This window comes from Pyrgilauda ruficollis, unplaced genomic scaffold (genome assembly GCF_017590135.1).
Source record: "Pyrgilauda ruficollis isolate IOZ18807 unplaced genomic scaffold, ASM1759013v1 scaffold25, whole genome shotgun sequence".
NCBI lineage: Eukaryota > Metazoa > Chordata > Aves > Passeriformes > Passeridae > Pyrgilauda > Pyrgilauda ruficollis.
Genome location: NW_024523822.1, coordinates 5,968,383 through 5,993,341, shown reverse-complemented (window position 1 = coordinate 5,993,341; position 24,959 = coordinate 5,968,383). Strand labels below are relative to the sequence as shown.

Genomic DNA, 24,959 nt, shown 5'->3' with positions numbered 1-24,959 from the left:
TGCTTTGAAACAGAGCTGTTATAAGATCTTCTGTCTCTTCCTGTTTTCCCATTTTTACCTTCCCATGTCTCTCTGTTTCCGTACTGTTTTGAAAAGTGAAGGAGTCTCTCAGGTTGAGAAAAATTCTCCCAGACAATAACTAATTCAAGAAGTCTCCCTCCTCTACCTCTCCCTTCTTTTCCTTTTTTTTTTCTGTGACAGGAAGATATGCACATGACCTTGTGCATACAGCAGATGTGGTCAAGAATGTACAACTTAGCACAACAGTTAATCAGACCACATAAACCGGCAAATGCAGTTATTTGCATAACCTGCTAGTTATGCAAATCAGGCCTTATTGCCTTAACAGAGTAGGACAGTGACCCTAAAACATGGTCACACTGTAGTGATGGAAGTTACTGCTCCAATTTTTCTTGACCATACCAGGTTACCACACGACTGCCATCACAGAGCATGGCCATGGGGAGCAAGGGATCTGCCACAAAACTCCCTCGATTCCTAGCAGACCTGATCTCACTCATTGAACACCACAGGCTGAAATAAAGTCAAGAGACACAGACAACATAGTCTATCATGCTCTTTTGTAAATTAGCATCCTCCCCAAACATAACCTTCTCCTTCATCCACTTCTCACCTGAGAGTTGAGAACTTCCCTGGCACTCACAGTAGTTCTCTGGTCTGACACCGCAACAGAAAGAGGAAGCTTATTTGCCAGCCAGCAGACTGGGTGAAAGAAAATGAAGTGAGAACACTGTCCGTGTGTTCCCAATCACAGAAGGAGAGATCACAAAAACCCGACCCAAACACAGGGGACAGGATCAGACAGAAGAGGAAGACACACAACAAGAACAGGTGACACTGAGTAGGGTCAAGCTAATCAATTCAAGTAGAATGCAGCAGCATAATGTCGGCGCCTCATAATTTTGTTACACATTTTTACTGCCTGCATTTAAGATTTGGAAAATGCTTTGGCATGAGCATTCTCCCTACCACTACTGAACAGTTATAAATCATCTCATCTAGAGACTGATTAGACAGCTCTGCTTCCAATAAACTACAAGTCAGGCTTACTCTCCTCAAAGAAACTCAGCTCATTTGTTTTTTGAGCAATTGCCTTCCTGAAGAAGCATATCCTGCCATTGCACATAGCTAGCATACAGTAGAAAAAGCTAATATATCTAGCAGTCAATTTTCTGAGTATGCGGAATAAAACAAGCTTCTGTTAAAACAGAAAAAAAATCTATGAATTATATAAACAGATCTGGTATACCCAACAGAAAAAAAGACAGCAGTTCATGCTCTTGTAAAATTGCAGAACAATATGTTTTAGGGAATAGTTTACACCCAGTCATGACATGGTAAATTCTTCACAATAAATTCAATTTTTACTACTCCAGAGAGAAGATTTCTCAAGCTGGCTAAAAAATATGCCTTTTAAGTAGGGCTATAAAATTTAACAGGACACTGGCTGTTGTTTTTATATATAGTAAACATTTGGCACCCTAGTTGTTGCAATAGTTATTTCATGATGGCAAAGTACAGCTGAAAGCTGTACAGCTCCAGAACGTCTCTAAAAAATACCATAAAGAGAACATGTAAAAAAGCTAGTAACACTTTATAACATCTAAAAGGAATTTTGCTAAGGCAAAGTGAGAATTCAAGGAAAAAACTGTACTCTTGGATGATTACAGTTTGCAGTGGTGAAAGAAATACTTCATTTTCTAAATCAAAAATCTGATTGACAGCCTAGAGACTTTGCCTTCTATGGAAGTATTAGGCATACTTTTCTTACAATTATCATTGGCTTAAGATAGAATTCCAGTAAATCCCCGTGCCCAAGGCAACCTTACACACCAAAATTGCAGGTTCATAAGCGTTGTAAGTGGATTTATGTGAATCCCATTTATATTGACTGAATTAGAAGATCATGCTGTTACAATCTCATTTTTTGTTGCCTGAGTTTAAGAGGCTTTTGCTGCAAACCTTTGTTTATGCAACTTATATTCAGGAAGTGTAAGAAGATAAAGTGCTTCTCTTCCATATCCAATTAATAAATCAAGGTACAGATTACAACCTCTAGAACTCTGCCAATTCCCAGTATCTCTCTGATTCTACAGATCACATTCAGGGAAACTAAAAAAAGAAGGCATCACGAACAAAAGTGTGATGCAAGACACTACTGAGAGAAAACTAACCTTTATTTCTCCTTTAATCCTGCAATAAATGTTAGATTCCTAACTCAATAAGGGATTACTCTCGCCAGTGCAAAGGAATAAATGGCTCTGGTGAGACCTCTTAGCACATCAACTCCTTCAATGGCATGATTTCATTAAAAAAATACTCAGCTGCTGAACCAAGTAGCTACAAATGCACAAATATGAATCAAAGTTCTCCAGCCTTCTGATTCGTCACTGAGTCTGTGCTGCTGTCTATAACTCATTTTAAACAGAAGAAAGTGAACTAGCAATCTAGAAAACTTACATGTGCTACTCACAGTCTCATGGCCACAAGCTTCACTCCTCTATTGCTTTTACAAGGCTCTATCACAACCACCAAGATATCTCTAAATATCTGAATGGACTACAGGGATTTTAAACAAACCTGAATAGGAAATCTCCAGAGCTTAGGCAGACAGTGTTATTATCACGTTGTAGTTGAATATTTCACTGCCAGTTTCTAAGACTCCAAGCATGCACTTATCAAAAGGTTAAACACTACAAAGCAAAAAAGCAGCATGCTGTTTGAAAAAACATTAACCCTTTTTTAAAAAACATACAGTCCCAGCTACAGTTTTCCATAATTTAATCAGTTAATTATCTGACAAATTATCAAAACAAATCAGTTAAAAATCAGACAAATAACTCTATATCAGGCAATACTTTCAAGTGGACAAAATCATGATCATCTCAAAAAACAGACCTGGAAAGACTCCGAGTCCTTTGTTCACTTCAAGGCTAATGATCAGCATCTGAGCTGTGATGGTAAAAATCTGTCGGGGTGCAAAGTTCAAACCATCTGTCACCTGAAAGTTGAAGCCTCCAGACATTGCTCCTGTGAAAATCAAAACTATAAATTTATTCTTGTATTACTCTGTCACAGAAAACACAAACATGCACTGGACACCTTTCACTCTTGGCTACAGAGAAATACTGTTGAGGAATACATTCAGTGGAGCTGCAGGTTGAGCTCTGGGTGGCAGGAGCCTGAGGCAAGAGGTTGAGCCTTTGCTTAACAAAGGGCACTGGGACCTGCTGCCAGGGGACCAACACTCAGAGACATGGCAGGAGCTGAGGACTTCAGACTTTTGCAGCTTAGACTGCAAAGTCTTTTGGTCAGGGTCCCCTGTCAGGGGCTCCCAGCCAGAGCCATTATTCTGTAGTTGCACAATAATTAAATTATTTTAAGGATACAGGCACCTGAGATTCTGCTAAGGGAAACCCAGAGTGAACTCAGTGAGGAAACCTTGTTTGACTGTGTGAGTGTTGGGTATGTCAAGCAGGGCTCACTGGAGCCACCAGATGAGAAGGGGGGTCCATCTCAACAATCAGTCTTGGGTGGTGTCAGACTTCTCTTTCTTCACTGACTCAGTGGAGCTGAAATCTACTTAAACTTGGGAAGAAAATTACTCCAAAACTTCCAACTCCATTTATGTCTTAGGAGGGTCCAAAGCACTTAGGCAGTCACTTTTTGGCAAAGAAGGAATTTGGGGAGAAAGGTAACTTGAATGTTCTTTCATTTTGTTTTATATTTAAAGGTCTGAATAAACTCTCGGGTTGCTTCCTTAGCCTCTTCGCTGCACTTCAGCTCTGCTGAAGAAGGTATGTTGTCACAGCTTAAAACTATTTCAGAGGTTATGTGTACTCATAATAAATGCACATTTTTCCCTTTAATCTTAGGTTTTGTATGTACTTTGGCACAAGCAACAGCAAAATACCTCCAGGAGTCTGAGTGGATTCCTGTAAAAACACATGTCTCAGAACTTACAGGCTGCTTTCAAGCAGAGGGTCCCCATGTTGTTCAATTAGGTAAAAAGACCAAAAAAAAGTGAAACATTAAGTGTTGCAAAGAATTACCATGCTCTTGTATTTGCTTTGCCCAATTTAGCCATAAGATACTGCTACAACAATACAGATACTGAAAGCCAGAGAGCACCGCATACTTTCATGTAAAGATCAACATACTTTGCCTAACTATAAATTAACATATCAGAAGAATTAAATGTATGTTCTGAGATTACAGTTAAAAATACATCTAAGAAATGCTCTTATATTAGCCAGGCAGCTGAAGCAGCTGTGGAAGATATGATCATATTGTTTTTATTGTAAAAGCTCCTATTTTCTGATATATTCTAATAAAAAAGAACCAGTTGCTTATTCAAAAAAGCATCTGGGAGTCTACTATTTGTACTAAGTTGAAAACAAACCTGCTTGTACAGCCTCACTTGCTTTTTTGGCTAAGGCAGGTCAACTGCTTGATTGACATAGACGTTTTGTCATCAGCAGTCAGGAAGAGAACTGCATCCACTGAAGCTCTGCTTGGGTGGAGCATTTATCATTTTATCACAATTAATTTTTTAAAACGTGACTGATCAGAGGCGATTAAAAGGACACCAGAATGAGTGTTTGTAAAAGCTGCACTGAGAAACACAAAGACTTCAGAACCAACAAGAGTTCAATTTATTGCTGCCCTAAGAAAAACATTGCCAGGGTTTCAGGGCAGGGCCCATACTGCAAAAGTGACAGAGGAGCACCCTAGAGTGAAGCAAGAGTGAAAAAGACAAGGAATTCTTACACTGAAAGAGGGGTACAGAAAAGGAAAAGTGTGTTCCAGTTTTGCATTTACACTGTGATAGAACAATCAGAGATTATGGAAGAAAGAAATAAAAATCCAAGGGGAAAACATGAGAACAAAGAGGAAGATTTGCAACTCACACCACAGAATACGCAGCATAATGTAATTCATAAGGCTGAGCAATGTGAAGGGAAAATTCTGAGGTCTAATTTAGAGGCATAAAAGCGAAGTATAGTAGTACTTTCATTGGCAGTAAAGAAGACACTCAGAATGAAGAGTCATTGCCACGTACAGGCATAAAAAATTATAGTGCTATGAGAAGTAGCCAGAGGATGGAAGAGCTGCCTCAACCAAGGAGAACCTGCTCTTCCCTTTGGAAAGTGCTCAAGTGAGTAGGAAGAGTAGATGGGGGTGCTTCCAAGAGGAGACAAAGTAGCCAGCACACACTGTAAGACTGATGACAAGGAACAGAGGAAACAGAGAAAAGGGATGAAAAGCTGAATGACAGCAACATAAGGAAAGGCCCCAGGTAAGGCTGGAGGCAGTAAGATGGGAGTAACAATTACATTTCCAGCAACAGGTCAAGATGAAGGAGGGAAGAAAATTGCTGACCAAGAAATGCAAGGAAGTCAAATGACCAGAGTACTTTGTGAAGCACTGGAGACCATGAGGTTAAGCAGACAGCAGAGCCAGAGCAGCTGCAATATCTGACACACAACCTGGGTAATTTTATGTTACAAATTTACTCTACACTCCCACTCACTGGAAAATGAAATTTTTTGTTCTTTTCACTTTTATTAATCAAGATTCACTCTCTAAGACTACAGATGTGCATTTGCCCTTTCTGGAACACAGAGCAGATTAATTTCCTCACACTTACCACTGTCCTACCATCACAGGGCTTCTTACATGTCAAAGTCTCCCTTGGAACAATTTAAATAGCTTGGCTCACTTTTATCATGCTCTTGACCTTTTATTTCCTGACCAAATTATTTGAGCAGGATACTCACAGCTCACCAACAGCTGATTGTAAAGCAATTTCAGCAACACATATGCACTTTTCAAGACAGTGCATTATAAGGCAGAGCACTTTGGCCTCATGAAGACACAGCACAAATCTGGAGTGACTGCTGCACCCAAGGGAGCACTGGAACTCCAGCCTGCCTCTGGGCTGGCAAGAGAACAGTGTATCTCTTCCATCTCCATCCCAAAACAATGACTTATTCCTTCTGTGGCAACTCCTTTCTTCCTTCAACTGAGGCAAATAATAATACAGCTGGAGCAGGAAACAGGCAGCTATCACCCTGTGAAAGCCCTACCGCTTCTGTCTGGAACCCCACTGGGAAGCTCTTTCCTGTGGCTTCCCACCACAGCCACTCAAGGATGCATGAAGCTGCCCTGACTTCTTTTATTCCCCACACATTCTCCAAAATGGAAAAAAACCCCAATCTCTAGCTCTGGATAATAGGAGAAAGAGTCAATATTTAAAGCTTAATTCTTTCAGAACCTGGAAGGCACACTGATATCACAAAGATGAACCATAACTTCATCATTCATTACTGCACTATGGGAGGTATCTATGAGACCGTCGGTCCATGAACAGCTCTGCGCTGTAACAAGACAGAAAGGCTTCAGGAAATTTTTGATTACAGTAGTCAAAAAAATGGACTCCTATCTCTGAAAGGTGCATGGAAATGTTCCCCTACTGCAAAACTGCTTTGAGAAAGAAGGCTGCTATCTAATGAACCACAAAAAAACCAAGGTTTCCCGGTGAGCATACATTAAGTAGACATCACACATCTAGTTTCGTTTTTGAGATAATGTATAACCAGTGTATAATACTTCACATAACCAGTGTTCTGAGGTCTTTGTGACATTACAATGGGACCTTTAATGGATTATAAACACAAATATACTGAAGAGGACCACTATTCTGGTATCAGATGTGGTATTTTGAAATCACATACCATTGTGTACAAATACCAGCTGCCCTTTAATAATATGAGCCTGGGTAAAAGCAAGGATGCTCTTGTTTGGAGAAGACTTCAGAGCCAAGTGTCCATTGCTAGGTGGAGTAATAGAATACACCAGTTCTGATGGTGAAGAGTCCTTGTCTTCTGCACAGAGGTCATCAACAGTTATTTCTGCAACTGAACCCACCCAGACCTAGAAAAGCAAAAATAATTTTAAAAATAAATAAATAAAGAAAATGCATACAAAAGAAAGTTGGGACAACAGATGAGGGACAGGGATGTATGACACATGACTCCAAGAAAAAGGAAGAATAAAGATTTCTGCTGTGCAACACTAGCAGCTGTAACAGGTTTCCTAACTGTCCATCCAAATCTCTGATCATAGACTGGCATAGCTCATCCTGGAAAATAGCTTGCTAAATAGAAGACCTTAAAATAATACAAGCAAACACACCCACCCCGGTTAAGAGTTTCAGACAGTTGGAGCACAAGTGCTCTATTTGTCAAGCATTATACAAATTCTCAGAAACATAACAAAAATTGTATTATGATAACTGAGTCAAGGAGATCCTTTCCAACACATACACATGAATACTAGTGTCATGCATTTCACAGCAGGTAAGGCACTGAATATGTTCTACTTTCACCAGAAGAAAAGATGAAAGAAAAACAGCCTGGGGACAGCACAACCTCCAATACAAATGGAACACTTCTTGTATATGTACTATCTTCTTCTAGCAAAAATGCACTAAAGGCCCTTTTTTAGTGCACTAAAAAACCCAGAGATGCTCAGTCAGAGCACTCAGGGAGATGAAACAACTAATGCCTCTAACGGCTGCCTACCATTTTTGCAAGGTTACAACTGCAGAAAAATAGTTAACTAGTTTTTAGAAAGAAGGTATAAAACCCATTATTTACGTCTGGTAAATCTAATCTAACCCATTATTTACGTCTGGAGCACATTCTAAGTCTAATTCCAGAGGAGAGACATGAGATTGATAAAAGGACTGGAGGACCTCTTCTATGAAGTCAGTCTGAGAAAATGGGGGCTGTTCAGCCTGGAGAAGAGAAGGTTGTGTGGGACCGCAAAGACACCTTCCAGTATCTGAAGGGGCCTGCAGGAAAGCTGGAGAGGGATTCTCTGATAGGGACTGGAGTGCCAGGAGAAAGAGGAATGGGTACATACTGGAAGAGGGGAAATTTAAGGGCAGGGCCCATACTGCCCTTAGTTAGGTATTAGGACAAAATTCTTTACTGTGAGGGTGGTGAGATACTGAAGCAGGTTGCCTAAGGAGGTTGTGTATTCCCAGATTCTGGCAGTGTTCAAAGCCAGGCTGGATAAGGCTTCAAGCAGCCTGGTCTAGTGGGAGGTGTTCCTGCCCACGGCAGGGGGAGTTGGGACTAGATGATCTTTAAGGTCCCTTATCTCAAGCAGAAAGGACTGCTCTCTGGGTTTCATTCCTATCTGACTAATAATTTATTGTTTGGAAAGGATAAGCAATGGCCCATTTTGTTCTTCATCTCTGCTGTATATATCTGGAAGTACACACAGAAGTGCTATACAAAGAACAATACATATTTATCTCAACATGAAGTGAAATTTCTAAAATATTCACTACATCAATATCAATTATTTCCATACACAATTTATAATATAGCATAAAATCTTAAGAGCTTAACCTTTAAATACCTCAGCTTGTGCTTCAAAACACAATGCATCATTCCCTGCTGTCTTCCCAGGGTCTTAGTACTTAACAAATATCTGGTAGTAACATCACACCAAATGGTTGAAGGGGACAAATGATCCTTAACAAAGAGCATTTTACCTCTGCCAAAGCCAAAAATCAGTAATCACAATTCACTAAGTATTAATTCTACTTTTTAACAAGAACCATGAAAGAAAATTTTTAAGAGACTGAAATTTGTGTCACCACACTTCAACAGAGGAAAGATTTAATTCTAGACTGTGTCACAAAATATGTGCCATGGAAAAAGACATACTAAAATGAAGTTTGATTTTTTTTTTCTAATCATATATATAAACTAAGTAAGTTTATAATAGAAAATACCTTTCAACTAACTAACTTTTCAACCCCTGAAATACGTATTTTGCTGTAACGTAATTATTAATATTAAATTTTGATAAAGAATTACACTTATGGCACAGAACAACAAGTAACCGCACAGGGTGACTTAGTGAGTGGCACCAAATAAGCACATCAGTGTCACAGGTTTTGTACTGAGACCCTTTAATTCATCTCAGTAGAGCATTTGCCTAGATTATTCTATGAAGAAAATAAAAAGTTACACACAGAATATGCAAAAATATAAGAAATTATAATGGACAGATGTTACTACAAATGACTCACTAAGTTTCAAATTATTTTCCTTACTAAAGGAAAAAAGAATTAAAATTTCTAATTACAGAAAACTGTTTTTTTCTGTAATGTCAGTATTTAATTTTGTTGTCCCAGCCCACTACCACTTAATGCTTTTTAAGTACTATACATGGCCTGCAACATGATCTTCGAAGAATGGAAGGGGAGATCTAAGACGTGGAAAGAACCATAGGGAAGCAAACACTGAGAACATAGCACGAATGTTACAAGCATATTCTTTTTCATATCTGGGATGAAAATCTCCTTGAAGAGCACCATGAAAACTGTATCTGAGCTTCCATGAAGTAGCATGACACTGATTTTTCATATGCCTAACATATTCCACAGGTGTAGTCCAAAAAAAGATTCTGACCTTGCTGATGTAAAATAATTTATTCTGCTCTACTTACAGGATTCAGCTCATCAGTATTTCCTTGCATGCCACATATTGTACCAGACAGTGTGTACTCACACTTTAACTCTAGAGAGCAATTTAGAGAAAACAACAAAAATAATCTGTTGAAATTTGGGCATTTTAAAAAAATCTAATTCTAGGAAAATATAGCCCTCTTGTGGCAACAGGAGAATACAGTAATTTCATAGCATTGCCACCCATGTATTTAAACACATATAATTGCAGTATATAATGCCAGGATAGTGATTTTCTTCAAAACGTCCTTTTACCTTTACCCATTCCTATTCCAGAAAAAAAAGAAGTCCATAGAACCTGTGGAAATTTTAAGAAATTCTTGTACCTAAAATGCTGATAATTTAAGTTTCTTAATAAAAATACATCTCACAAAATTGTTGCAATGGAAAGCATTTAAATTAAATTCATTACAGAAGTTCTCAGGACAGTAAAACTTTCTGCATCTCAAATGTTATGTCATAAATTCTGAGCCAGGGGGGAAAAAAAACAACAAAAACAAAAACACCTTAAACCCTCATTTACTCCAGCTTCCTAGAGAAAAAACAGAGAAAAAATTCCCAAAATGGCTGGATGTCTGTCACTCTGAAACTCCCACCATGGTGCTCATAACATTGATAGCAACATATAAGGCTGTTTGAAGAAGGAATGTTATAGCTGTCTCTGAAGTGAGGAAGCTACAGCTAGACTCATTCAGCATACATACACACACCCAATAGTTTCTTGCATTTGGACAGAAGCCCATGACAAAGGCCTAAATTAACTTCCATATACCCACAGCAACATCACTGGCCACATAATGCACCTCTTCACAAAAGCCACTTCTCAGCAGCAGATGCTACATCCTAGCCTATTGTTTTAATCACTTTCTGTTGTGACCTGCAAAATTTCTGAGGTCCTAAACTTCAGTCAACTCCCAGCAGTTCTACTGGACTTCTGTTTTTACAGTACTTGTCAGTCATTTTATACTTTTGTACATTTCCAACCTTACAAAATAGATAAAATTGCTACTGAGTTTTTAAAAGCAACATCTTCTGTTATTCAGTATCTACCACTAGCAATGTTCTTGAGGCGCACAGACTGTTTGGCTGAACATGGGGCCAGCCATCATCACCCTACACAAGAATGCCCATCACATCTCAATATTTAGCAGAACTAAGAAAAATCCATTTTCTTCCATCCACTGAGGATGCGCAAGTTTGATTCGAGGAAGGATCACCTCAGCATATTCCTCCCAGCAGATAACTTGACTGCCAGATTTGTTTTAGACTGCACATGAATCTATGAAATTTATTTATTATTCAATTTTAGACTGCACATGAATCTGTGAAATATGTGTACATATTGGTAGCCACTCACAACAGACACAAACTTGATTTTTCAACAATAGCTTGTGCATGATTAGCAAAACCACAGGCACAAAGGCAGCATCCTGGTTCTAGTACACAACTGCCTTCCCAGTAGAGAGGACCAGCTCTGGGTAGGTGAAGCTTTGTTATCCCTACTCTCAGGAAGCCTAGATTCACAAATATTTTTAGAAAAATCTGTAAGTTGCATTGCAGTAAACTACACAGCCTTAGGTCTGTTAATAGACTGCAATTCCAGCAGTTCAATGCCAACAGTTTAATGCCAGCAATGCACCAGAACAGAGACCCCAAAAAACTTGGCTGAACTTGGCTGCTCTCTTCTCTGTGACTAGACAAAGATTACTGCATGCTGTACTGATGTCTGTAGAGTACCACTGTAATTACTTCAACTGGGGAAGATTTTGCTCTGTGCCACTCAAATATTTGTGAAGGCAGTCTGCTTTTCTGCCAGCAGTGTCTGCACAGGGCAGGCTATCTTCTGTTGTGGGCACCTGCTGATTATCTTTTTCCACTATGAAGCGGTACAATACTTCCACTACAGCTAGTTAAAAAATAATGTATTTTCTCACATGAAAAGATGTGAAATACACAACACAAAATTACCATCATCTTTACAGTAATACACTCTCCCTCTCAACACACAATTAACTACATAAAATTAAATGCATGTTTTGGTACCACCTACTTATAAACTGCAACACAGACCACTGGGAATGACTGCAGCTTCAAAATATCCTGCTTATCTTCTTTCAAGCCTGTTCCTAAATACTTTCTCCACGTTGATGTCTTCCAGCTAGTTTACTGTGACCACTTAGCTGACCATGTTCATTTCATCCTGATTTTTGGAGTCACTTAATTTGTTTTTACTAATCAGACCTCAGATTGAAAGTCTTTACAAGTGGGGGCTTTTTGGGCACAGTGTCTTTACTAAAATGGTTCTCATTATTGACTGCTATCGCAACACAAACAAATATTATACAAATACGTCCCAGTTTAAGTACTATAAATTAATTAATTAATTAATTAATTAATCAATCTGAAAATGCACTGAAACTGAAGTGACAGTAGTCATTTCTGTAGTGGTAGGTAACTTTTCAAAGATCTGTAGATTAAAAAGTCAGCAATGGTTATTAAGAGCTAAAGGTAGCTTTGGCTAAAGGTAACTTTAAAATTTTCTTCAGGATTTTCTGGGGGGAAGGCAGTTAGAAAAAGTTAATATGTTTTTTCTTAGCTCACAGTATCACACTGTGATACTGTGAATTAATAGCTCCAGTGATTGGACTAATATTTTGATGACCCCAGATTTCCACAGATTGCATCATATTATTTGTAACTCTTTAAAAGGGAAACACTCCTGTTTTGTGTAAGAAATACCCAACACATAATGAATTCTCTCTTGTCCCATCCTACCGGCATATCTGGACAAGAACAGGCAGCAGAATGTACTTCAGCAGGTCTGACCCTTTAGTGCACTTCATGGCAAGTGGCATAGGGTTGGAAGGCTGCACAAATACAACAGTGAAAAGTTGGCATTCTCATCATCACTATTCTTGGTACTTTTCTAAGTTACAAGTTCATTAACAGCCCTCAAGACACCTCAGCAAACAACACGAAAATATAACAAACATCCAGGTGCAAAGCATCCACCCTCACAAGCCTTACATCAGTCCAAGAGACTTCACATAACTTTAAGATTAAAAGAATGCTCATTCAGCCAGCTAGATAAACTTTACAACAGCCAAAAGAGTTCTCCATGTCTACAATCTTCCTAAACACAAATACTATGTACTGCCTCCTTTCATTAGCATTAATTTCTCTAAATCCAAGGAATATGACATATTATACTGACTATCCTACCAGATACAAACCTAACAGTCTGTTATTGAAGGTGCATGAAATGGCATAAGAATTAATGGAATTAATTTTAACACTCCAAAAGGTTGACAAACATACCTGAAGAATTCTGTTTACTTTTACAACCGGAGCTTCATCATTTACTGCAGTAACAGTTACAAACACCGTTCGAGGTAAACTCTGTTTCCACAATTCTGTGTTATTTACTATCACAGTAAAACTGTCCATCAGCTCTTCACTATCATCATGAACATAGTAGATTAATTCTTGTTCCACCTGAAAAATATAACAAGCTGAAAAACTAAAGAGGCTAGAAGAAAATAAACGCCACATTGAAAAAAATCCTAGTCACGGCTCTCTGTATTTACTGTATGAACATTTCATTTTAATATCAGATTGTACCTCTATCTTTGCTCCATTCACAACAGTGAATTTTACTCCTCATCTGTCCATTCTTCTAGTCAGACTATCTTGCCAGTCTTGGCACTCTTTCCTTCCTCCTGAAGGAAAAATGGAAATCCAACCCCACTATATTTAACAATGTTTCCTGGAATCTATAAACTGAACACAGTGCTAGTGTGTGACCTATGATACCAGCTTGCTTCTTGGACCTAAATGACTTAAAATTATTGTGCATATAGTGGCTATCCGTGAGCAACGAAATTACCTAAAAAAATTACTTTTTTTCCACTTTTCTACTTGTTCAATCTATGTAGCACTTCCTCTGCTTTTTTTCAAAATGGACCCACAGTCTCACATTTCCAGAGTATCTACAATTCTACTTGAATATGAGTGGCCCATCAGTCTACTGTGGCTATAGTACATTAGTCTGTATCAATAGTGCCATCAAGGAAGTGATGCAGTTCACCACAACAAGGCAGCCTCCCTCCCCACTCCAAATGACCAGATGGAAAAAACAGAAAGATCTTTTAACTTAAGGCCAGAATAAAGCTCAAACTCCTATATCTCACTACCTCTCACAAAATCCCACAGCTTACAGCAAAGCAAATAATTAATCAAGACTAGGTCTAAGAAGATCTAAAGACAGTACCTGTTTTCTGGTAAAGGTGGCTAACTTTATTCCAGGTACACGAGAGTTTTCAACAAACCCATGTTTTGGCTGCTCAGTTAAAATGAATTCACAGCTGAGTCCTGCAAAGTGTCTACTAGAAATTTTTAGATAGTCTTCCACCAGGGCTTTTGAGCCCCCTTCAAATACCGTAAAGTTCCGTATTTCCAGTGGAATCATTCTGGGGATGATGTCTACAGAGATCTCTATTCCATTCACTGTTCTGACACCATTGGTCACATCCAGAAAAAAATGGTCATCTAGTTGGTTAGAAACTGTCTGCACATACTGAACTTTGCCCTCGTCGACATCTTGCTGTGTGAAGCTCAAAGCTGGCTTTTGGTCAGAACTGAGATAACTTTCTTCCAAGGAAAACTTCCGAATGTATCCATGTACTGGAAGCTGTCTTACTGTGAACACAATCTCAGATGGAGGACTATTTTCATGAATAACCTTAAATTTAAGAACATATCCCAAAATTATTCAAATGGAAGTGGGAGAAATTCCTTAATTCTGAATTTTTCACTTTTAACTCTGGGATTGTCTACCTAACTAAACTGGCACTTCTTAGTTGGATTACACAGTTCCCAAAACAATACAATACCTTAAGCAGACACACGTTAAATAAAGGTGGCATGGGAGGCGTTTTGTAATCCCAAATATGTTTTCTAAGTTAAGGAACGTACTGCATAATTAACCACTGGCCTCACATCTACAGATCCCTGCCCGAAACAAGGAACTCAGGATTTCAGTAACATGCAGCCAGAGCCCTCTCGCGGTGGTTCCTGGAAGGCTACACACAAAAATTGGGCAGGGAAAAATTAATCAAACAGAAATGGCCTCAGGTTTATGACTTTTTTTTTTTTTTTTTTTTAATTTTGGATGTAACTCTCAAACAATTTTAACTGGGCTAGCTCCAAATTAAATCAAACAAAACGCTTTCTTACTTGGCATTTCCCACTAGCTCAATTAAGACCAATTACATGAAGTACAAATAATTGTTATACCTAAAACAAAAATATACATGCAGAATCTCCAAGTGATTATTTTCTTATGCACCAATATGTAATAAAGTCAAAGACTATGGCCAGTATTTTCTTTAACATGATCCATTTTCCTTCCTAAAAATGGATGCTTGCTAGTGTCAGTCTCTCCTGAACTGAACACCCAGAATGCAGTCATATTAGTGGTAATCAAAAAGAGTTAAAGAAGAGAAGACAAAAACTAAAGACACTGCCAACGACTAAAAAAACTGAGGAAAACTTACTACAAGATTGGAGGAATGGACAACATGGTTAACCTACTTGCAGTTTTCCTTTACTGATTTTTACTGGTTTTCCTTCTTCAACCAAGAGATTGTTTTTGTTCACAATCCTTGGTGGCTGCTGATGACTTTCCAAATACACGCGAACCTGTAGTCCAGCATCCAGATGGACATCTCCAGCATGGACTGTGAAGTTAAATGTGTCAGTAAGGTTGTTGCTGTCATCATGTCTGTAGGCCACATGTCCCTTTATCAGATCAAGCTGAGTAAAGGAATCCGTTAATACATTATTCACATATATTCTTCCGTACTTTGGGAAAGAGAGTATCTTGTATGTAAGCTCATGATCATTTCTTATGTCTTGGTTTGTAGCAGCACTTAGATTAGCTGTTGAAACAGTTTCTTCTTTCCCTTTTTGAACCAACAATCCTGTATTATTTGCCAACTTAACATAAGGATCAGTGGCATTAACTTCCAGAAGCAAGGAAGTATAGTGCTTACCATCTGTCACAAAAAGCACAAAACGCCCAAAATCTGCACCATGGTGTATAAACAGGACTTGCTTTTGCTCCAGGTCCACTTGTTTGAATTGATAGAGTCTATGCAAAGTATCATTTGTGAGCACCAAATCTCCATTGGAAATACCACGTCTAGTATATAGCAACTGTCCATCATCAAAATCAGAATCAGGATCATGATAGCAAAGATCTGCCAAAGTTAATAATCGCTGCCCATTTCTCACTATGTCAAATATCTTATCAATTACGCGAACTGGCTTCTCATCATTCTTCAGCTGGACAGAAATAAAGAATCTGATTTCTATTGACAAAGGTTCTACTTCTGAATCAAAGTTTGCCCCCTTTCCTGACTCTTTGCTGTAAGCTCTGACAAGAATTTCATCAAACATGGTCTCAGAATCGTCATGCACATACATAAGGCATTTATCAGTTATATCTTTATTAGTGAAAGTTGTAAGATTGTCATTATTCTCAAATGAACCAGAAAAATTAGTAAGTTTTAATTTCCCATGCTTAGGAAACTGTATAACTTCATATTGGAAAGTTTTATTATCTGGTGTTTGCACAAATAGTTTTGTACTTGTTATTAATTCTCCTTCCCCTTCAATAACATTAAGGCCATTGTTAGTCAAAATAATGTTTCTGAAATCTGATTTGATGTAGACTTCAAAGTCATAGAAATTTGAATCCAGATACTTTGTAGAAATGAGAAATCTAAATGAATCATAGTCTTCATGGTACTGGCTGATTAACTCATATGCCACTTTTCGATCAGTAATATCTTTTTGGCTAAAGACTGAACCTCTTTTCAAAGGCTGGTCATTAAGCAGTATCTGTCCATTCTTTGGTACGGACAGAAGTTTGAAATGAAGCTCATCTTCAGGTATTTCTAGATCTTCAATCACAGCAAACAGATTATCAGAATTCAAGTACTTCTTTTTTGTTTTTTCAATTTCTAGAGGAGCATGTTTCAATAGACTATACCTTAACCATTTCACTCTGATTGGAAATGTATGCTCTTCACTGATTCTGTTTCTTATCCTAACTTTGAACTTAAATTGTTCCATAACGTTTTCCAGCTGAATGTCTTTAAAAGTGCTACAGTATCTCACCCGGTTGCGCTGAACAGAGCGTTGAGAAAAAGAGCTGACTTGCTTCCACGCCCCCCTTGAATCCTGCCTTTGGACCTGACCAAAGTGAGGTGGCTCTGTGATCTCGTACCAGATTTCCAGTTCCTGGAGGACAGCATTTATTTCAACTGCCAGATGCCTAGGTCTTATAAGAGTTGTAACACCTTGGAGAAGATTTATTCCTGAGTTGTTGACAACTCTGTAATCCAAAGGAACTGCCATGACACGTAACACAACAGTGTTGCTCACCTTCTCACCATCACTTGCCCTGAGAACAATCCTTGAGTTCCTGACACCTGTGTGAACAAAGAAAACAGTACCTTTGTCTAAATCCTCATTAGAAAAAGTAATGATAGCTTTTCCAGGATGCCTTGAATTTTCTAAAAATCCTGCATCTGCATTCAGATTTCCAAGCACTGAAAGTGTGAGACCCACAGAATCTGTATCTTCATCTACAACTTTTATCAGATCATTTGTCAAACGTTTCTTTGAGTTCTCTAAGAGAAGAAGCAAGTTTCCCCCAGGAAGTATGATCTCAGGTGCATCATTTACTGGAGTAATAGTAATGCTGAACATATGCTGCTCATTTCCACGCAAATATGGAGACACAATCTTCTTACTGCTGGCAGAAATGGAGAAATTAAAATAATCATAAATGTCCTCAGAGCCATCATGGACATACAGAATCTTCCCTTGCCACACATCCTGCATAGTAAATGTATTTACTTCCTGCAACGGTTCAACATTCAGCTTCAAGCATCCATGAGAGGGTGGTTCCTTTATATCAAAAAGAATTTGTGACTGGTTAACTCCTAATTTCTGAAAGTCTAAGTTAACTTTAATATGCTTAGATTCAAGTGAAGCTTGTTCACCCTCCAGCACAATCAAGTTACTCAGAATTAAAAGGTGGCTTTTGTCTTCCTTGCCCAGAGAAATCGAGCTTTCATGGGAAATGGCAAATACAGGAGCTGCTTTCACAGAAGAGTTCTTTTCAGCCATCTGTAAAGAAAGATTTGTTTTAAAAGAACTTGGTATTTCACATCCAGCTGAAATGTCCTTAGTTACTAGAACATTCTTCAGTGATTTCTTTTCTGAGTTGGCTTTCAGGTTCCTTAAGCAGCCTTTGAAGGAACCTCCTCTGGCATACTTCCCAGATACTGAGATTAACTTCATCACTTCCGATCGTATGCTGTCATCTACACCACCTACAAAGAAGGATCCCTTCAGAAGGGGCAACTTACTCTGGGGAGGTAACGACTTTCTCACAGTTTCTTCATCCAATGTTAGCTGCAAATATTCTGCAGTAAATTTCAGTTTGATGTAGTGCCAACAACTATCATTGACTGACCTACGAGAAGAAAGATGGATTCTACTTTCAGGTTTTCCAACATAAGCTTTAATTAAACCATCTTCCATTTCCATTGCAATGAAATCTCCTGCTTGCCCAGGATGGTAAAGCAGCAAGCCACGTGCAGCTGAGGTATGTAAAGCATACTCAAAGATTCGCTCATTGTCCACATTCCTTGATGGGAAAGAAATATAGGACCTGGAACTGAAGAAACTAATGGGCTCTTCTTCACCTGCAAAGAATTCATCACTGCACCCCACTGAAACTTCATGGATGTTTCTGAAGCCAGGAGAAGGTCTCAGAGGCCTCAGAATGTCAAACTGATTGAATGACACACCATCAATACATCCTCGGAAACTGGGTAGTGCTCCAACAAGGTAGGGAACGTCGAGTTTACCAGTACCACCTATGTAGACTCCATAATCAATGTTTAATTCATAAAAAATTCCAGGCATTTTTGCACTAGTTCTATCATGTTTATCAATTACCAACGTGACATTATCATGTTCATGATGCAGTTCAACCAGGTGCCAAGCCAAATCATTCAGCTGAGATCTTTTCTGAGAATGCAGTACTCGTTCTCCCACACCAAAGTTAATTCTCAACTGCAAGAGACAGAATTTTAACTATAAAAATCCAAAATCATCTTTTTTACAATCATACATTAAGATATAGCTAATACATTAATTGTCATATCTTTTTGCACTAACCATATAATTCACAAAATAGATTTGAAAAAATAAAACCCTAATAAAATTCTATGTAGGTTTACTTGTCATCACAGATGTTTGAATAACTGCAGAAGCAGCAATGGACTCCTCTGCAATTCTGCTAGAAACAGCAACTCCTGAGAGCCCACCTGAAAAGTGATCTTTCAAAAACGCACCTTGCAGAAGAACAATTACTCATATCCAAGCATTTTCTGTAATGCTAACATCATTAAATCTGAAATTATGTCTTTGCTGAACCTCATGTTTTGAACACAATGATCTTGATTTTAAGATCTAGAGATCTCAAAGGCTACAGAGATATAATTGTAAGAAATAAAAGCCATACTTTGAAATTATCAATTATATTAAGTGACTTTTCAATTTCTCTAAACAGCAACTTGTTTAGCTACCTTGTTATAGATAGGAGCCTTAAGAAAAACTGTGATAAACACAGACTACACATAATTTTAGCTACAGTTATAAAGCATACCTGTACATATCCTGAGCGCAGCTCCATTAAACAATAATCGGTTTTCCCAGCTGCAAGAAGAAGCAGTCCCTGTGGCTTGCTTGTTCGAAACTGCAACTGTAAGGATGTCTGAGAGGATGCTTCTGCCATGTTCAGCTCCACAAAGCTACCACCATAAAATGATACTGAAAGAAATAAAGGAAAATAAATAGGAAACTCAATCACACACACACACACAAAAAAAAAAATCTGTCTTTCTTATTCATACCTATATTAAGTAAACAATTTATATTCTTTTCTATATACCTATTCACATACAAATGAAAATAAACCTCAGATATCAAATTCACCAGTCCAAGCAATTTAATAAGAGCCCAATGGCCATACCAGAATGGACAAGGGATGAATACAGTCCAGTTTTCTTACCTCCAACAGTAATGACTGGAATGGTAAGAACCACGCAAATATACTGAACACTTTCAAATAATCCTTAATTTTTGTTTGTTTGTTTCAGGTCTTTTCCTGAGCTTCACACCCAGTCTATTTTCTAGGTGCCACAGAATTTCTCTCTGAAGTACTCCTCTAGTTTCTCTTTGGAAACATTTTCATCTACAACATGCTCTTACATCTCCATCAGAGACAATCTATGTCATCTCTACAGAGAAGACACACAAGTCTCCTATCAGCTGTGTCATTTTCAGATGTTTTCATCCCTCTCTTCCAGACATAACTGCCCTCTTGTTTCCTGTATGCAACTTCCAACCACCCCACCATCCTGTTGGCCAGTCACTCAAATCTGTACAAGCCTCCTTCATTGTCTTCTCCCCTCTTTCCTGCTCTGAGGAACAGTAACACCAGTAAGAGTTTTCATTTGACTGCTCACTGCTTTTACCATCCCCATTATTACTATTTTGAACAACAAATATCTAAAGACCAAATCCTCCAAAATTCTGCTGGTAACTCCCCTCTGACACATAAAAAAAATCAATCATTTACCACTTCTCCTATTTAATCAATTACTTAATATACAAAGCCCTGCACTCCAGTGAATGCTAAAAAGCCTTGGGCAGCCAACTTTTTATAAAGTTTGAAATTCTAAATCTTGGACACCTTGCCCACCCCCATCAAGAAAACTCCAAGGGGTTTGTAAGGAACTCTTTAAAGAAATCTTATAGATGCCTTCAAAATTGATCCTTCTCATTTGTGCATCTTTTATCTTTTGTTATAATACCTACAAATTTGAGTTATGGATTTCAGGCTTACAGTCCCCTGGTAATTCTTGTTTTAAATATTAGCATAAAACCTGCCACCATCCAGGCTTCAGATACCAGGGAGTTGAAGCATGAGATCAGATATTACCGTTAGCAAGCAAGTTATTTCATCACCAAGTTTATTTTAGGTCAACCCCCTCTCCTCCCCTTCCACCACCCAAAAAAAAGGAATTTCAGTATAGGAATCTTCCCATTAGCAGTGAACACCACTTAGTTTAGCTTCTCTGCAGTAGCCATGCCCTTTCTGAGTGCTTCCTCTATACTAGTAACTTCATCAAGCGAGCATGGACCCTCTGCAGGGCTTTTGTTCCTGATGTACTTAAGCAGGATTCAGTAAAAGTTTTGATTCCTTCAAGCTGATCCTTGACCTTTTTTTTTCCAGACATGTCTATTTTCAAATTCTGTCTGTCAAAGTTTATGATGCTTTCAGCTGTGTTTGGACACAGCTTGTAAGAACACCACATTTAATAAATTAACACCATATTTAATAAATTAAATATTTATTTTGCAGTTTTTAGCCTTTCTCATTTTAAATAATTTTCTCATTTTGAAATCAAGCATTACTGCAGAGGACTTCTGAGGTTTAAATGTTCCAGTTCCTACATTAACTGTCCCCTTGCTTAATCTAATACACTTGGACAACTCCTATGAAGTGTGACTTTAACTCTGACTCTGAACTGGATTCTGTGCAGAGTACAAAATCAAAGACCTAATTTAGTAGCTCACTCATGAAATAACAACCAATAATAGTATCTAAAAATTTGCTATAGGATATATAAGTAGCTTTCCCAAGAAAAAGATTTCAGCAAAACCCACAGCCAACAACTATGTAATATCAAGCTATATTAAGTACCCAGAGAAACACAGGAAAGATCTTTACATTACTGAAATACACATATTTCTTCCAAAGAAAAGTCACGACTGTGCCTAGAAAACTTGATCCCAAGTGGAACAAAAATGAATTCTTCCCCAGCAGTTTGCTTCTAGTTTAAAAGAAGCTTTCATTAAATAGCTCAAATACACCTTGCAGGGTTTAGATTAAATTTATACACTGAGAGGACCTATGCCCTTTGTTGTACACAAAAATGTTATTCTGTGGTGTAAATAAAGAAAGACCTCCCCTTTAAAGCAAGTAGTGGAATAACATAACTAGAGACAAATCCCCCGTATAAGTAAGGAGAAACTAATAAGACAGGAAATAGGTTAATTAATTATAATGTTTTTATATAATGCTAAATTCATATATTGGATTTTGGGGGAAGAAATTAAGCAGAGAGACTATGGATTACTCAATGCAATTTAGAGTAACTCGAATGAAGCTGTGAAGTCAATATTTTGCAGAGTACCACTGGAAAACAGTTTGATATTTATACTATATATGAATTTTCTGGGAAAAAAAGAAACTCAGGTTAAACCTTCTGCCTTCTATAAAACACTTCAGAGTCAGAATCCGTCACTGAAGGTGGGGCAGGTAGTCACTGATCCACCAGTTAAGAAGATTTTGAACCACCTACAGTGCCTTGGCATGATTTCTTTTATAGCTAGCACAACCTTATTTTTAATATTATTTTTTGACACATTACTTGCTATATCACAGATAAGATCAAATTCACTGTTGAGAAAAACATCACCGCTACCACAGAATACATAATATGGTTTGCTTACAAATCTTACACTCTCCAAAATATGGTGCTGATATTTCAACCCACAGGAACTGGGTTAATGAAGCTTTGTTACAAGGACAAATAGCAAATGTAAGCAGCAGAATGAGAGGTGAAAAAAACCTCCAAAGAATCAAAATAGGACACTTCATAATGAAAAAACATTCCTCCATTTTTGTCAGCTTATCTAAGCTGGTAGCAGATGATACCAACAGCACATAACATACACAGGAAAAATGGAAGTGGAAAAGGAAGCTGCCAGATTCACTGGGAATGCCCTTTAAGGCTAAATATAACAATTATTCAAAAGGGAATTCTCAGGGTTGTTTCACACTTTCTCAGTGTAAAAATTAGTGAGATTTTGAGGGTAAATCAAACACTACCAGAGTGTGTAAGCCTCTTACAGTCACCTAAAATGTACACAATGAAAAATATCCCTATGCTGCATCTACAAATGCTTTACACACCAGAAACTATGTTTAAAGGTCCCTTCCAAACCAAAGCATTCTACGACTTGCAGATAAAAGACAGTCCTGTAGTTAAAGCACTGAATGTGAAATGAACAGTGCTGATGTTATTTTCTGGTTCTATTACAGAAACTCATTGAAAACTGAAGAGTTGAAAAAGCCACTTAAACCTAATTTCAGTGCACTGCCTATAAGAAGCTCATGGGGTTTTTTTCCTTCCCAGCCTTCAACTGTTTTCTGCCCTTTTGCTAGATTGCCTCTGGGTGAGGTGACAGCTGTAACAGAACCTGGAGTAAATGAAGAGAGCTGGATTTTAACAACCTCTCCTGAAGGAGAAGTCGATCCACATGGCCTAGCAAATCTCAGCTTGAAGGCAGCACAAGCAGAGCATCATAGGTTTGTGCACCTATAAGCAGCAGGCTTGTGTCCCTACCAGGTGGTTTGGAAATGTATCATCTGCCTGTGCCTTGCACTGCCTGCAGCGCCAGGGACAGAGGACACTAACAGCAAGCCATAAAGCACCAGTTGGCCTAACACCACTATCAGTAATATCCACAAAACCCTTTGTCATGTCATTTAAGACAATGCCACTATTACTAGACATTGCCATTTCAGTGGCACGCAGATCTTCTGACATCCTTGATATGTCTGAGACATCTCTTTGAGGAATAAAATAATTCCTCCATCCACTCTGGCTGCAGGGTCTTCACTCACAAAACTGAGGAACATCACTTAGAGCTCCATGCACCGAAATTCTCTCATGGAAAGAAAAGATGGGTGTATTTCATTTACAGTATCTGAATTTAATCCTTTCATTAATCTCTTCATTAACTTCTGAAGTAAAAACTATTTTTTAAAGGTTACAATTAAATATTATTTCATTTTTAACCGGTCTTCTCAGCTAGTGAAAGAGATGCCCCACAACCACAGAAACTGACCATTCAACATTTTTAAAGAACGTTATAGCGATTGGTTTTTCTCATACGGGATTGCAGAGAGGAACAGAAGGTGGGTGAAGGTGGACGAAAAAGTACACTTCTTCAACTGCATGCTCAACCAATAATTTTTAAAATACATAAGTAATAAACTTTACCAGTCTTTTAAGCTCAAATTGCCATGTACTTCAAGTTACATCTCAAGAAACAGAATTCGCAGGTTAAGTTTTTGGTTGTTTCAATGGTTTTGATGACTGCCCGAGACCCGCACCTTAACGTGCATCACTACTGGCGAGGTGCCTGGCCTGTCTTGAAAAAGACGCACAAGTCTTCACGCACAAGACAGCCTAAGCTCTATGCTAAAACTCAGATACCTGCAGTTGCTGGCTGATACTTATCATCAGGACTACTAGCTCACACGCACGGAGCCAGAATATTCCTGTTTCTACCTCAGCGCTTTTCCTCATAACATACTACAATTATGATAAGAGGTGGAGGGAAAAAGTTTACATTTACATTGCTAGCAAAGCATCCACACAAAATCCAAAGTTTTTTATTAAGAAGTCTAGCTATGTCAAGTCTCAGCGTCTGTGCAGCAGGAGGGGAGGCAGGCACAAGGCGGGCTCACACCCGAGCGGACAGCTCGGCCTTCAGTCTAAAGCAAGAGGACACCACGCCTTCACAAAATGCCCGCCATCCCACCACCTGTGCGGCCGCCTGCACCGCCCGCCCGCCCCGCTCCCGGCCGAGGGGCTGCGGCGGCAGCTGGCCCGAGCCCGGGGCCCACGCCGCCCTCTCCTGTCCCCGTCGGGCTGCTCCTTTCGCGGGAACACCGGCGACAAGTCGCTCCAGCGCTCCGAGCAGCCCCGGCGCCGGGGCTGCGGTCGGGCCGCCCCTTCCCCGCGGGCGCAGGTGCCTTCCGGCCCCCGCCACGGCCCTACCTGCGAGAGCGGGCCGGCCGGAGGCCAGCAGCAGCACCAGCAGTGCCGGCCGCAGCAGCGCGGCGGGCGCCCCGGCACGGCCTACGGCCTGCGCCCGCCGCCCTCCTCCCCTCCTTCCCGCCCTCCTCACAGCGCAGCCCCTGCGCCGGCCCGCCCCCGCTCCAGGAGCACAAGCCTGGGACAGGAGACGGTGCAGTGCTTTCCCATAGCCTGGAGCGCCTTTCACGGGTGTGGGTTAGTGCGTGCTTCGGGTGGGACCTGCCCACACGTGGGTTACAGCTGTTGTCAGTACTCACCCACTGCGCACCCTCTGTCTCCGTGGCGTGTCGCAGGGGGACATGGCGCAGTGGGACATGGCGCAGTGGGACATGGCGTGTCTCCATGGC

The 24,959-nt window shown here is 39.3% G+C and overlaps 1 protein-coding gene across 1 annotated transcript in view; it reads right to left on the bottom strand.

Annotated features, from left to right (window-relative positions):
• LOC121355456 (chondroitin sulfate proteoglycan 4-like) overlaps window positions 1–24,632 on the bottom strand; it is a 36,254-nt gene extending 11,622 nt beyond the window's left edge. The window contains exons 1-7 of the mRNA XM_041470899.1: window positions 24,574–24,632; window positions 19,320–19,483; window positions 15,164–18,724; window positions 13,842–14,312; window positions 12,890–13,066; window positions 6,759–6,957; window positions 2,920–3,051 (exon numbers count right to left, since the gene is read on the bottom strand). Of these exons, the coding sequence (XP_041326833.1) occupies window positions 2,920–3,051; window positions 6,759–6,957; window positions 12,890–13,066; window positions 13,842–14,312; window positions 15,164–18,724; window positions 19,320–19,448 (4,669 nt within the window). The 5' untranslated portion in view covers window positions 19,449–19,483; window positions 24,574–24,632. The remainder of the gene's footprint in view (window positions 1–2,919; window positions 3,052–6,758; window positions 6,958–12,889; window positions 13,067–13,841; window positions 14,313–15,163; window positions 18,725–19,319; window positions 19,484–24,573) is intronic.
• Between the last annotated feature and the right edge of the window lie 327 nt (window positions 24,633–24,959).